The sequence below is a fragment of the Acanthopagrus latus genome, chromosome 19, assembly GCF_904848185.1.
Source record: "Acanthopagrus latus isolate v.2019 chromosome 19, fAcaLat1.1, whole genome shotgun sequence".
Taxonomy (NCBI): Eukaryota; Metazoa; Chordata; class Actinopteri; order Spariformes; family Sparidae; genus Acanthopagrus; species Acanthopagrus latus.
The window spans coordinates 20333442-20349091 of record NC_051057.1 but is presented as its reverse complement, the minus strand read 5'-3'; the positions used below and the strand labels follow the sequence as shown (position 1 = coordinate 20349091).

Sequence of the window (15650 nt, the reverse complement as noted above, 5' to 3'; positions counted from 1 at the left end):
CTAAACAGCATCTTAATTGTCAACGTGTTTATCAGATTTTCGTGAAGGACTCTGGTGTATGTTAATTAATCATGTCACAGGGTTGGTTGAGAGAAGATCATCAAGCTGTTTGAACGCCTTGACTGTTCATTATTTATTCATAGGGTTAAGGTTTATTCATTAAATCCCTTTTTAAGAGTTTGAAGTTAAATTAAAGGACTTTTACAGCTCGTCCTCATCAGGAAAAAAACAAATAAAGGTCCGACTGTGCAAGCATTATTATTATGAGCAATACTTGTGTTTTTTGTTAGGCAGCGACCTCTAGTGGCCATAGTATAATTACCGTAGCAAAGGAGGAAGTCAGGTAAAGTAGCATAAAGAGTCCACATTTGGTGAATGTTTTGGTGAGAACAGCACACGACTTTAATCCATCCATTGTTTGTTGCTGAGGTTATGTAGGAAATGTAGTTATTTCAACGCAAAATTAGGGTTTAAAACATTATTGTTTACTGCGGCTCTATAACGAAAACACAACTATTTTAGGTCCAGGTGATTATACTCTAAATAAACCATAACTATGAATATCATATTACATTTCTGCCTGTAAATTTCTACACTCTACCTCTAAAGTGTTTCCCTATTTGAGAAGTTGCATTCTTACATTTCAACCGAGACCTTTAATTTCCTTTCGTTTACATTTCTTATATTCCCCAGAGTTACACGCAATTAAGACTTGATTCAATTATCTTTAATCCCAAACCAAGTGCTTTTGTTTTATGAGCGAGGGAAAACAATAAATCACATTCAGCAAATATTCAACTTTATGCGACGGGGTGTAGTTTGTTTACGCTCCGACAGTCGCCAATAACTCTTCTTCTGTCTCCCTGCAGACCATTTAGTCATTTCAACTTCACGGTGCCAGCCACTTAAGGAATTTAAGAAGTGTCTTTCATAATACTTCTGTTATTACAACTGGAGAGAGATTTAAAGTGCCATTTTGAAACTACTTTCTTACTTTGTGACTGTGACAAGGCCACGAAGATGAGATGAGATGAGATGCAGCGAAGTGACAATTTACTGCATATCTATTATATTGTGCACCGGAGCGGAACATGAATACATTAACAGCTGCAGTCGTAACGACGGCTGATGAGAGTCTAGCACCACACACAAACACACACACACACACACACACACACACACACAGACTCACCAGAGCACAGAGCAAGTCCACAGCCTCCAGAATGAGCTCCTGGTGCCCGATGCGAGAAACTCCCAGCTCCTCCAGCTCGGCGTGGCTAATCCTCAGCAGCCTCTCGCCGCACACACCTCCGCGCTCAAACACACACACGTATTGCTGCAAGCAGTCGTCCAGACCTGCAGCAAACACACACATATTATGAGGGTTACTCACAGTAAATAATCTCAGAGTGAAGAATCGTTTTTTTTTTCTTTCTTCTTCGGGGGCTGTGTGTACAGTGCACTGGGTAGATGCTTCATCATCAACATTTATCCTCACAGCAAACATTTAACAAGTTATTCCATCTATAATGTAGTTAAAACATATTTTCAGTTTTCAAGACATGCTGAAGGACAACTGTCAAAAAAATTAAGTCTTTGGCTGCTGATTTAGAATCAAGAAAATACTTTGAAACACCTTTTTTCATTCCTTAACTGGCAGGTTTCAAGAAAATAACACTTTAAATCTGTTAATACTTCAGATTTTTGCCAATCTGGGGAGGAAAGAGACGATCTTAGAACACAACACTGGACTGCTATCACCACTTACTCTAAGTTAACGTGTTGTTTACACATCCAGCAACATTAGCATTAATTTAGCATTTGGTTTGTGTCCACTGGATGAATATAAGTCCAGTATTCGCTCTCTTTTAGCTCTGGTTTTGGTCTCCACCAACTCCATGATGCATTAAGTAACTAAATCAGGGCTGAAGAGAAGCGACATCCCATTTTCCTGTGGAGGACAGCAAAAGACTCTGTGACACTAATTTTCTGGATTTACATGGTGTAACTATCACTCAAGCATCTTATGCTGTTTTCATAGCTGCTTTCACTGGCTGGCTAGTTAATACAAGCTAGTGTCTTTTCCTTGATAATGCTACATTGTGAGCAACAACTCTGTGTATGAAACAACAGGAGGAGAGCAAGTTAGCTGTTCGCAGCCAGCTGGGAAGGTGTGTTAGGCTAATGGAGCTAACAGCTAACAGAACCACTTTTGTTGTTCTGGTAAAAATGAGGGACTTTTGGGAGTAACTGACAATCGACCTACGAGAGCTCGTTTGATGTCCTGCTGTTTGGCTAACAGAGCTAACAGCTAACGGAACTACCTCACAGCGGAGCTAAGGTCCGTGATGTCATTTTGGCGCTCAACCTATTCAGTCGTCTCGGTATGCAGATGTGTTGACATTTTCTCTATTTCGTCTGATTGTTGACCAACATACAATAACGGTAAAAAGTCCTGCGGTGCATTTAGGTAGCTGAGCTAACAGCTAACAGAGCTATCTCACTTGTGACCCCTTTTACGTTGCGTGTAGCCATTTGAATTATTGCTAATGTAGAAATATTAAGTGGCGCGGCTTTAAGGACAAAAACAAACGACTTAGAAATGGAGATTAACTGCAGCAAACTTATTTGTCAGCAAACTTTATCTCATACTATCTTTTAAGAGTCATTCAGTACCATGAGGGATTTCTTTTATTATTGCACCGCTAAATCAAGGTAAACTGTTGGTGGAAGGTGTTAATCTTCATACCGCTTCTAATCATATCTGTTTTTTTATGGCAGCTATGAAAGTATACACAAGGTAGAAAGAAATAATTAGACCCCGGGCACAGGAGGAGAATTTCATCCCAACAGCACCATCACTCCTCCTGACCTGTCCACCGCCAACACTCTCTTCAACGCGCTCAGTCCACTGATCGATGACCGCAAACGACCCTTATCGAAATTATAGGTATCGGGCTGCACTCCAGAAGAACTAATTAGCTTTCCTCGTCATACTTTTCACCGGCGGTTTCCCCCCCTCTTCAAAGTCAGCCTATAGGGAGAACAGATTTCTTTTTTTAGTCTGCACAGGGGGAAAAAAATGCAAAACACATTTTTACTTATTCCTGTTTGTCTCGGATAATCCCACGGCTGCTGTGTTGCGTTTTTCCAGACGTTGCCGCTTGTTTGCAGTTTATGTAGAATTCAGCACGACGTTTCAAAAACCCTCGGTAGCGTACAAGTACAAAACACAGTTTGTTTTGAGAGAGACGACTGAGGGCCAACGAGGAATTCAGGTGTCGTGTTTTTTTCCCTTTTGCATATTTTTTTTTGACATAAGGCAGAAAACATTTTGTTTCCATCCATTTGTGAGCTAAATGTTCGACCCCGTGACCTGTTTCTGCATGAAATGAGTGTGAATAGAGAGGAAAATTTAAAAAAAGAAAAGACAGACTGTTTTTCTCTCTCCTACGGTGTGAAAGGGAGAGATGATCAACAATATCTGGACTTGTATCGCGGCCAGAAAGCGCTTCAACCCACAAGTGTAACAAAGCTCTCAGCACCACTTCAGAGGAGCGTGCCAGCGTGTTTTGCGAATTTTAGCACATAGCTGCAAAATCGTGTGTTTCTCGACACCGTTTTCAAACTGGTTTACACGATGGACAAGCACTGTATTTTTTCAACACGGGGAAATCAACTTGTGGTGCTCTTGTAAATCCACTGCAGTCAACAATCCGCTGGCAGTAAACGTGTCGAGCTTTTTATTGTCATTGCATGCTAAGTGAGAGCTCTGCATTGCATTACCTTTTGAACAACGATGTTAAGTACACTGGGATGGATTACACATGCTGATTATTCTTTACTCTGGGGACAAATGAGTGTCCTCAAAAGTGAACAACAAAACCTGTTGCTTGTCAGAGAGCTGAAGAATCGACCGCACGGGACGGAAAAACTTTGTATGGTGGTGAACACAGAGAGACAAATAATCTTTCATGACATACATGTGATGTTTGTCAATTTAAAAGATAAACTTTCACGTCAATAAAGTAACAGTTTGTCATAAAACCAATGAAATGTAAGTGAAAATAGGTAATTAAGAAGACTTAACAGCCAACAGACACATTGGTGACGTCGTCTCGTTGAACGGTCGCCAAATCCGTGGAATAAACCTTGTAGAGATGCTCACAAACCTGACGAACGACCCTTTCACATAACTTTATTTGTCAATATGATCAGTTTTATTGTGATCTTGATCTGCTTAAGCACCTTTTCCGTGCCGTGTTGGCGGCCATGTTGGTGTGACAATGTACTTAACAGACGGTTTGACACAAAACAACGTGATATTTTAACTGTGACTTTCTTGACTTGCAAAATGATCTTTTATATTGACCAAAATATGTGAATCATGCCACGATTAAAATGAGAAGAAAAAAAAAAATCACTCTCCGTTCACAATCTCTGATATAAATGTCCCATGCGCTCTTTATAAAGTACGTTAGCTTCCGTCCAGCACTCTCCAGACAGCTCGCTGCTGGTAAATGGCACAAATGTGTGGGTCACAGTCCACCACGGCAGAACTCAGCATGAAAGATTAGTGTAAAATCTACTCTCCAAAGGACCTAATACAAACTCTGTTACCTGAAACAAGAGTCAAGAGACTGGAATGAAGGAGGTAATGGATGGGCAATCAAGCAGCCACCCAGGTAAAACTTCAGCCTCTGCTGGATTGTGTAACGTCTGTGTTGTGAGTGGGACGGTCTCTCTAGATCTGAGTGTGTGAGCGTACGAGTGGGTGGGTGCGTGCATTGTTAATGTGTGTGTGTGTGTGTGTGTGTGTGTGTGTGTGTGTGTGTGTGTGTGTGTGTGTGTGTGCGCGTGCTGTCTGGCCTGGCCGGGTTTGCTGAGTCAAAGGAAAGCAGATCAAGACAGAGCTGCTCAGCTGCAGCCCCTGGCTCCCAAAACAATGAATGTATCCAGCTTCTAACCTCTTAACAAACAGCCAACTGGCAAACACACACTCCAAGCACACACACACACACACACACACACACCTCTGAGGAATGGGCATTGATTTCCCCCGCTTCAAGTCCCAGCGTTATAATACACTCATCTATCATAACCACACCAACAAAGATGGGGAGAAGAAGGAAAAAAAAAAGAAACAAAGGATGGGAAGAGTGCGGAGGAGGAAAAGAGGAAGAAGGCAAAGGGACCTCATGAGCCAGCTGCTAAATTGCATTCGAACTATTTAAAACACGCTCACACACACACACACACACACACACACACACACACTAATTCCGTCTCTAGTCATTGACGAGCAAACAGCATTTGTCGCTTTCTGCACCCTCGCGTTGCTTCCTCCCCTCCCTCACCCGCTACGTCTAAGTCTAAAAGAAGCGTTCGGCTCCAAAATTGCCATAAATCCAGCGTGGAAAAATAAGACGTGCGTAACAATTTTAACACATCAATTAATCATCTAAAACTTAAATAAACAAGTCTAAATTAAATACAAGTGCTAATTTCTAAAGAGGAGGAGGCGTCGTCTTTTTAACCGTTATCTGATGTCGGAGGGGGGAAACCAGACAAATTGATTCCACTATCTGGACCCCAAAACACTTCAAGTCGATGAGCGATATCTCGCCTCACAGCTTCCACTCACAGGCATGAAAGGACTCGATAAGAATAAAAAGACATCAACACGTTCAGATGTGATTTGTGTGGACTTTGTCCGCAGGAGGTCTCTTAGGGACACAGATGGATCTTGGGTCTTTGTCGAGAGGACACACGCACATGTACAGCACGTCCACTTTATGTTGGTAGGGATTAATAACAACACGACACACAATCACATGCTTAAAGAAATGTGGAAGAGGCTGACAGGCCTGTACAGAGATTCCTGACTTCCACCCACTCTAACACCCACCGTGAGCCTCATCACCCAGCATCAATGGCCGACTCCCCTGTAAAAGCTCTCATGGCTGAATGGGATCAAGTCCCAGCAGCCAGGTTACAAAATTTTATCACCGGGAGCCTGAGTCGGTGGCGGCTACAGCAGCAGATAACACTCACGGTTTTGGAGTAAGACGTTCGGCAGTCACATACTGACAGCAATTTCCAGCGAGCGCGGCGTATTTTTACATCGTGGCGTCGCTATTTTTACCCACCACTCCCTCCAACAGGGAAAAACTTGCGTTCTTTTAATGAGTGTTAATAGCAGCTGATTTTTTATTTTTTTTTCTTTTTCTAATAGACGCGAAGCCGATTAAAACAATGTTGGCTCTCGCGGGCAAAGTGTTACTATTGCCGAGAGAGAGCGAGAGAGAGGGAGGCACAGAAGCAGAAGGGGGGGAGATGAACACTGTGCAGCGAAAGTTCACTGATAATCAGCGCCGCTTATCACTGGCAGTGAGGGAGAGCGTGAATGCCCTGAATACTGATGAGTCAAATTGTTAGTGACATCAGTGAAGCGCGCACACACACCCCCGCAGACTGAAAGACAAACTCAAAACAGCGCTATACACTTCATATACATGTACAGTATAATGACTGCGGTGCTGGATTCACTCCTCTCCTGCAGAGGATGGCAAACTTTTCTAAAAATAATCCTGTACAGCCCCGTTAGAGAGACTGTAACACCACTTATCCGCCACTGTTAGCTAACTATTTCAACCATTTACCTCAGCTAACTATCACTGTTTGTGAATTTTAGCTATTCCAACTTTATCTTTAAGCTAACCAGCATTTTAGGCTATTACATTTAGTTAACGTTTCCCATTATTAGCAAGGTATTAACCAATGTTCAGCTGTTTCATTTCTAGCTTTAATCATTTAAACTATTTATCAATTACTCTGAAATAACTATTTGAACTGTTACTCCAATACTTTTTCAACTGTTAAGCGAACTAGCCAACAGTTTAAACAGTTTATCTTTTAGCTAACTGCCATTTATTGACTACTCTAAGCTTAGTATTAATTGTTAGCAAGTACTTTTAGCTAACTATTTAAACTGTTCCATCCGTAACTTCGCTGACTAGCCAACACAATTAAGCTAACTACCTTTTAGGCTATTAATTACTTATAGTTAAGCTGTTGACCACTTCCACAGTTAGCTGCTCAGTGTTTAACTGTTTCGACCATTTCAAAGTTTAGCGACTCTAACCATTTATCCTTTAATTGAATAACTATTTTAACTCTTGATTCAGTCATTTCAGCTGTTTCAATAACTAGCCAACATCAGTTATATTTCAACCACATCTTTTAGCTAACTATCTCTTGGGCAACTGAAAACTAAGTATTAACAGATTACCTATTACTTTTATCTAACTGTTTAAACAGTTTATCTGCTAATCAGCTAACTAGCCTTAAGCTTCAACCATTTATCTTTTAGCTAACTAGGATTACTAATTAATTTGAGCAAACCGTTCCCCTTTAACCTCCCTACACTACTTGAATATGCTAACCTTTTCAACCGTTTATCTTTTTCTTCTAGCTGTTCTTCAAAACTGTTTTTCAATTACCTCTGGGTAACTTTTAAAACTCGTCTCCTCGCTTGCCCGGTTTCCACACAGGAATCTCTAAACTGCTCACAGTATTTTGCTTTTCAAAAAATTATAATTCCTCTTTTTTATTTTTTTTTTTGTAATTATAGTCCTACCGCTAGCAGCTACCCTGTGGCAACTGCAGGAGTGCCGTCTCGGGAGCAAGCACCCCTGTTTTGTATTCAGTATTCTGCATATCCAATAAAAATGCTAAAATGTACCTGCTCACGTTTTTTTCTTTTCTATTTTTTTTTTTTTTCTATAAATTGACTGTCACATGCTCGGTGTAAATGCCTGCGTGGGTTTGCTGTACAATGGTGTCTAATCTGTATAATCACGCACTCATAGCTCTGTGTACAGTATGTGCTCGTGTGCGATGGAGAGCTTGTGTGTGCGCATGTGCTCGAGCGATACAGAAAAGAAGTGTGATTCATGGCTGACTCACACACTTAACTCCCACAGAGGCACACTTTTCACAACAGCAGGCGAGCCAAACTCCCACAAACACCCTCTTTCTCTCTGTCACACACACGCACGTCTAATAAAACTAGATTTTTTTTTTTTTTTTTTTTTTTTGCGGTGACTACTGGGATGTTTGAGAGTCCTATAAAAGATCCAGCACTCCCAGTCGAGTTGTGTGTCATCTGTTCCAAGAACTGTGTAGCTTTTGGTAACAATAAAAAAAGTTTGAGGGAAACGTTCGCTGTGTTCCTGGGATTTGCAAATGCAGGATGTCTGAAAGCCCAGCGGTTATCAGGAGCGAGTTTATTGCCGGTAGGTCGCCAGTGTAAATCCCAGTGTCGACTGAGAGGATTTTGCATGGGAGGAATAAAACAGGAAACTATTCCTACATTAATAACAGTCGTGAGGTTTTTTATCTGTATTTTCATCCTAGAGATGTGAACTGTTAGTGTTCCCCAACTTCTAAACTAAAAGGCTGTCTGTATTTTTTTCCTCTCCCTGTCAGTCTTATTCTGACATAAACAGGCAAAACAAAAACATAGTCATAAGAAATGTTGGCCCAGGGACTGCAAATAAATGTGCAACTGAGTTTTCTTCTTGGAAGTTCGGATACCTGAATTAGTCATAAAAAAAACAAAACAATTTATGTCAGGAAAGATTAAACCCTAGTGCCCGTAAATCTCTGCTCCCGTTTGGTATTTAACTGGAAAAATGTACATTACCAAGCCATGGACACACAAACCCTTTAATGGATCTGATTGTAAAATATTAAAGACCAGTTAAAATGGATGTGGCTAATTTTAAAAACAGCTAATGAGAGACTGAAATAGCATGTTTTTTTTAAACCCTGAAATGGCAAAACATCAGTATTTCTCAGTTCCTTTGAATAAAAACAACAAACATTTTTGACTATTTGTGATGTGAACATGATGAACAGTTCCTGTCCACTATGTGGTGTGTTTTAGCGACTTTAAGCTAATTGTTTTGGGGTCACGATTTTACTGTTTTGTTTTAGTCTCGCTGTTCTTTGAATCACATTTTGCTCTACTACAGCAGGCAGCTTTATGCACCAACGAGACAGCAGACAGTCACAGGAAGCAACAAGTTGAGTGGAGAATTTGGCAACTGAAGAGCCAGATATGCCCGTCAGGAGTTGGTGGAGACCAAACACTGAGCTAAAATAGTGTGAATAACGGTCTGAAGGTCATCGGGTAGCCAGAAACATGACTCTAAATGAACGAATGTTTGTTCTGTGCACCATTGATTGAAAATGCAGAAAATTACCAGAAAATGTCCATCAGAAAAGTCTATAAATCATCTAGATACTGTAACAGGCCTCTTTCAGAGGCTGCTTATTAGGAAGCTACTGGTTAGCAGCAGTTAGCAGTTGCCTGAGCAAAATATAAAGCTAACTGTCCAGGCATGCAGCAAAACAACAGACCAGCATATGTTGTGTTTTGGTGCTGGTCTGTGCTGTTTTTTTCAGCAGGGGAGAGCTTTTATTGGATGAAACATGAATACACGCCTCCAAGTGCAGGATGAGTCATCAACATTTTTATCTTTTTCCAGGAAGTTACAAACTCTAAACACCACTGAGAATATCTACAAAATGACTTTATTTTTTTTTTTTGCCATTTTTGTGTCTGAACCTGGTGTGTAGGTGAAATAAAGAGTGATAAAAAAACATTTAAACATAATTTTGACTTCACAGGAACTTTAATAGCATAATTGAATCCACTTGTCTGTTATAAGACGACTTTTTAAGCCTCTTACCTCGACTCTAATAATTCTTCCCGTTATATAAAAGTGTCGTGTTGGACATTAACTGATGCATTTAAAAAACGCTGAGCTTCATCACTGCAGTATGTAAATGCCTTAAGCCAGCGCTGTGTCACGCCGGAGTGACTTTTACAGGCCCGCTTGGACTCTTCGGCCTCCGAATGACCGAACCTAATTCCCCCCCTGCGTAACACTTGTTCACTCAGCGCACACAAATCTGACATTTCTGATGCAAACTGGAGAATGTTTAGAGCAATCTTAACATTCATGAGCCAAAAAGAGGGAGTCTAAACAGATCAAGCCCCCCAAAATCCCTCTGATCCTAAAGGCTGTGACTATCACCCCGGCAGCAAGTGGTGTCATCAGATGTGCTCCCATGCTGCCACCGCCGCCGCCGCCGCCGCCACCTCGCCAATTTTCATTGCTGATTTTCCAGCCCGGCAATCAAATCCATGCAAGGGAAATGAGGTAAAATTATGCCCTTTTCCGAGTGGAAATGTGACAAGAAGGGGCTCACTGCAGCATTCACATCATCACTCCCAGCGACGCGCGGTGAGTTCTCACATTACCATTGAAGTGCACCACTCCCGTATTGTTTTAGCCTCGGACGTGCCAGTGCAAGTCAACAGAGCTCAGACCTTTTGGCCTCGAATACGCCTGGAGGCATATGTGGTGTGTATATGTTATTGTGCACACACACACACACACACACACACACACACACACACACACACTCACACACACACACAAAAATACAGTATATCATATTTCCCTCTGTTGCCAGCGACACGCCCAAGAGACCCAGCGTGAACGGAATACCACACTAAGGCATGCCACGTGTGTTGTGTGTGTGCATGAATGTGTGTTTTTCTGTGTGTGTGTGTGTGTGTGTGTGTGTGTGTGTGTGTGTGTGTGTGTGTGTGTGTGTGTGAGCGCAAATGTCCGAGGGCCCGGGTGGAGCCTTCTGTTCAGAGCCGGCGTGTGTGTGTGTATGCGTGTGTGTGAGTCTGTCAGCTGTTCTGCACAGACGGTCTGAGACGAACAAGTCACCATCCACCCACCCACACACACACACACACACACACACACACCGACTACACACACCACATAGACACACATACACAAGGTGCACACGTAAACACACACGCCATATGCACACCGGGCCAGAACCCCGTCCAATGATGAGGCCTCCGAGAGGCCGACACGGCGCATCATGTAAATAAAATCTCTGTCACGATCTCCGCGTGAGTCAATAAAAAAAAAAAAAAAATCCCTGACCTGCTTTTTATGCACTGAAGAGATGGAATGAATAACAAAGATCGCTAATATCAGTGTTTGTTAGTCATGTTTCTCAGTTTTTATCCGGAGAGAGGGAGGGAGGGAGAGGACGGGTCGATGAAATGCAGAGCGATGATGCATCTTTGGCGCTGCGATCCAGCATGAGAACAAATGTCAGTGATTGTGTTAAAGGGCAAAAACTTGTCATTTAGCGGTTGGTAGTGGTTGAAATTAAATCACAATAAACACAAAGATGAGACGTTTTTTTTAATTGTTTAAGAGCTGTGGTTACTTGTTATTTCCAAAAATAAATTAAGATTTTAATTATAAAACACACATTATGATCCGTGGATAAAATAGGATCCCATAGGTCGGCTGTGAGTGTGTCTTCGCAGGCGGCGACCTCTAGTGGCCGAAGTGATTATTACAGCAGCGGAGGAGGAAGTTTCTGAGCGTCTGTTGTTGACAAGCTGCGAGGATGTGGTTACAGTTTTTCTCATTTTGAGATTTGCTCTCGCGTCAAGTTTTACTTTCTACTTCCTGTCCTCCTCCCTTCCCCGGGTGTATTTAAGTCCTTGTTTTGTTCCCAGAGTCTCTTTGTCGCTCCTCCAGTTTTCTGCCATCGTGTTCCTTGAGTTTCTGGTTTGTACTTGTTTCGTTTGTTTCTCATTTCTCTTTGGGTCTTTTTGGATTGGCTCCTGCCTGTTACTGTCACTTTTGTCGCTTGTCATTTTGGATTCTTAATAATAAGAAATAAGTACTGTGATAATTAACTAGTGGTATAAGTTTAGCATCCATGCTCCACCGTGACTAATTTTACTTTTAATACTTTAGGTACATTTTCTTGCTAATACTGGTAGCACAGTTTTTAATGCAGGGCCTTTAATTCTTTAATTGTAATAATTCTGTGGCATTGTTCTTTTACTTGAGTGAATTATTTGAGTATTTCTTCCACCAGCAGTAGGTGGCAGTACCCCGACTGGCCTGATGGGGGCGCTATGATTCAAGGTCATTCAGAAGGGTTTTACTGCAAAAAACAACTAGTTAGAAACAGCTGAACCTTTTGAAACTAGCAAAATATCCTCCCAATTAGTTTTACCTCTACTTTATTACAATTTTATCGCTAAATGAGACGATAATTTCGTTGAGGAATTTGTTGTGCACCATATTTTGTTGGTTATGATCCAGAAATAAACAAGGGATCATATCTGGATATTAACAATGTGGTCGTCTGGACGTGGTTTACTCAATTAGTTTAAAGGGCGCAGCGGCAACAAACTATGTCAGGAATGTGAGAAGCAACAGCAGAACACCATGTTTTCATCCTCTCCAGCTTCCAGTCGAGCAGGTGGAGAGCCAGAAATGCCGTGAAGGGGAGAGTTCAACAGCTGATGTGATGTCGGAAACAACCACACACGTGTCTTAACGAACTCTCCTTAATATATTCAGAGACGTGTTCTTTAAGACAATATATTATCGTACACAGGAGGGAATTATTCTCTTCTCTCTTTCACTATTGGAGCCTCAACCCTCCAAAAACTATAAACTTTTCACGACCACCTATTTGGCCCATAAGCGACCGAGTGTTTATTGCTAAAAATAGAGATCTTGGGTGGTGTTAAACTTTATTGTTACGATTCCTCATATTGTGTTTGTGCCCAATAACGCCTCCAAAATCCAATAAATGTGCTTGAAACTCAACGGTGAGGTGTGCTGAGTTTTGAAAACACCAACAGCTGGGAAACTGAGAGGAAAAGTCAAGACATCAGCTGCCACCAAAATCAAGATTATTATATTTATTCAAGCACAAAATAACGTTTCAAACTGGAACGATTGAACGGAAAGTTCTTCACGACCTTCACTTTTGGCCGAACTGCACATATATTTCCTTTTTAATGCAACTTGCACTTACAGATTTGGCATCACAGCTCAAAACTCCCGCTGTTAATTTTGACTAAATTAGGTTTGATCATAAATCTCATTAATAGACCCATCTCTCCTTGTGGCAGCTCTCCTTTTTTTTTTTTGGCAGGTGGTTTTTTGGGGAGGCCTGCATGTCGAGCCAAACATTGAGCCGTTACCAACCGGACTGACTGTCAGAAGCACGTCAGCAGCAAATCATACTGAACGTTTGCCGTGCTTAGAAAGAAAGAGGTAAAAAAAAAAAAGATGGCAATCGAGCAAAATGCAGGAAATGCGGAGAGAACATCATAATTGTCGACGCTGGATCATTATAGAGCACGAAATCTCTGCCAGACATCAGCGTGGAAGCCGGAGAGCTCGACGTATCTGCGAGGGCCGATTCTGTTTTTCTTTTTTTTTTATGTGTGAGAGAGTTTCACAGTGTTCACACAGGCTCCTGGGTACAGACCTAATCAGCCTGCCTCCTGAATTATGCATGACTGTAATCTCCAGTCTGATCGCTGCAACGACTCACAAGCGCTCATGTAAACAAAACTCAATTACATTTCCAGATAAATACTCATTTAGGGATTCTTTTTGTGTTTTAAATTGATGTCTTGTCTTTAAAAGGCTCCGCTGGAGTGCTCCTCAATCCCCAGTATCTCAGCCTGACAGCTCTTCACATGACATTATTTGACATCTTTTACGACTATTGTCAGACTACAAGGACGAGTGATTTGAGCTTAATCCCGTCGGTTAGTCCTCAGAAGTCAAGAGTCTCTCTGAGAGCCACCGGCGCGGCTTGGCCTCCCTGGAATCTGATTACCTCCCCGCATAATGAACACGGAGAGACACAACATCACAGCCGGGCAGCCAGAGTGAAATGACGGCGTTGTACATTTCTGTGCACAATAGATACGTTACATGTCCGGCATTTCTGAAGTGACGTTCTTCAGATTATACGTATTTGAGTTGTATGGTGAGGAGGAGATGGAGGATGGAGGTGGCGTGACAGGTAGCAGACCACCAATCAAGTCTGACGAACAGCTGGATATGTTTTAAAGAGACATGTTTGTGGTCTTTAAAGCCAAAACATGATCTTTTTCCCAACCCTAACAGAAGGGTTTTTGTGTCTAAACCTTACCAGACTATAAGCAGAAGGGTTTTCCTGACATAAAATTAAAAATGTAATTGAATTACAGGTACAATGCCAAAATAACAACCACAAATGACCACAAAATAAAGCAAACTGGCCCAAGTGGGCCAATGTCGGGGCCGTCAGTGGCCATAGTTGTTGCATGTGTCAGCTCGGGCTTCACGACATTGGAAAAAAGTGTCATTTTTTTAGTCATGAAAAATAAGAACTGTGCATATTTTGCTTGGTATCAAGCAGCGAACAAGCCAAAGCACGTTGTGTTTGAGTTTCCTGAATCAATGCAGAAACGATATATTGTTCAGTCCTGTAGTCTGCAAGTTTTTGGCCATTTCAGTGAGTATTCTGATTGGCGGTTCAGATTAACCAATCAGGGAACAAGAATAGAAACAGTAAAAAAAAAAAAAAAAGGGAAAGCATCCATGATTTCAACCATTTAGCTCAATTTCTCCTTATCTTGCCTTCGTCTTCTCGACCTTTCTCAATATGAAGCGGTTACTTTAGCAGGAGTGGTTTCAAAAAACGGAACGTACGGGCCAGTTATCCATCAGCTGTAGTCTCTGTGATGTGTTCAAGTGCAGACACAAGCAACTTGAGGCAATCGGGCTTCGTTGCCACTACTTCTTTGACATCAGTTTGGACCAAGGATGTCATGAAATCTGGACTCCAGCAGTCCGAGACGGCTTAACTTGTATGGGGATGAAATAAGTTAATCATGCAGCTCTGCTAGACTTTTCAAATTCTATTGGACCGAATGGCTCAAATAATGACAGTGAAACGAGTCGTGATGCTCAAACACATGTGTCCACTGTTGTAAGTATGCTTCTTTCCCAGTGTTAGCTTATGGAGAAAAGTCATTTTGGGGCCTGGTGCATCACGTGACGATGTAATTACTCGGTCTGACCACTATGAAAACTGACTTCAGCACCCCGCGCTCTTCCTGGAGGCTTGGTCTGGGCCATGAGAGACACAAGACGATTCGGTCACGTCACTGAGAAACAGGATGAAAGATGTTTTGTGCCTCTTCCAGTCGGGGTGTCTTACTCAGATGTTGGAGAGGGTTCAGGGGCAACTTGTCTCCAGATCTGACTGAGGATGTAGGATGCTTTAAGTCACAAGTACCAGCTGTTTATCTGGCGTCATTTCTTACACTGAATAAAACATGTTATACTAATAACGTCACTCTGTTAACCCCCCCGGGAACCCTCACATCTCCCCCCCACACTGTCCACAGAGTCTCTCAGCCCGGCCCTGCTGTCAGTGGTGAAGTTTGAAGTTCTCCTCCTGTCACTCACGCATTACATCATCTCCCACTGAGCATCAGGTGCCAGGATGATGCATGGACCCGACACACACACACACACACACACACACACACCTCCCACGCATCACCATCACATCTCTCCAGCCTCTGTCTCCCCCTGCACCGATCACACCAGTCGTGATCACTCACCGTGTGTGTGCGTGTGTGTGTCGGTGCGCAGCCAGGTGAGATTTTTTTTTTTTCCTCGTCTATAAATTGATCAGGTGCTGAAGCCGGTGTGTGTGTGTGT

General features: G+C 42.1%; 1 protein-coding gene across 2 annotated transcripts in view; it reads right to left on the bottom strand.

The window, feature by feature from the left end:
* cnksr2a (connector enhancer of kinase suppressor of Ras 2a) overlaps positions 1-15650 on the bottom strand; it is a 54307-nt gene that overhangs the window by 38464 nt on the left and 193 nt on the right. For both annotated transcript variants that reach the window (XM_037079635.1, XM_037079637.1), the window contains exon 2: positions 1193-1356. In XM_037079635.1, coding sequence (XP_036935530.1) covers positions 1193-1356 — 164 coding nt within the window. The remainder of the gene's footprint in view (positions 1-1192; positions 1357-15650) is intronic.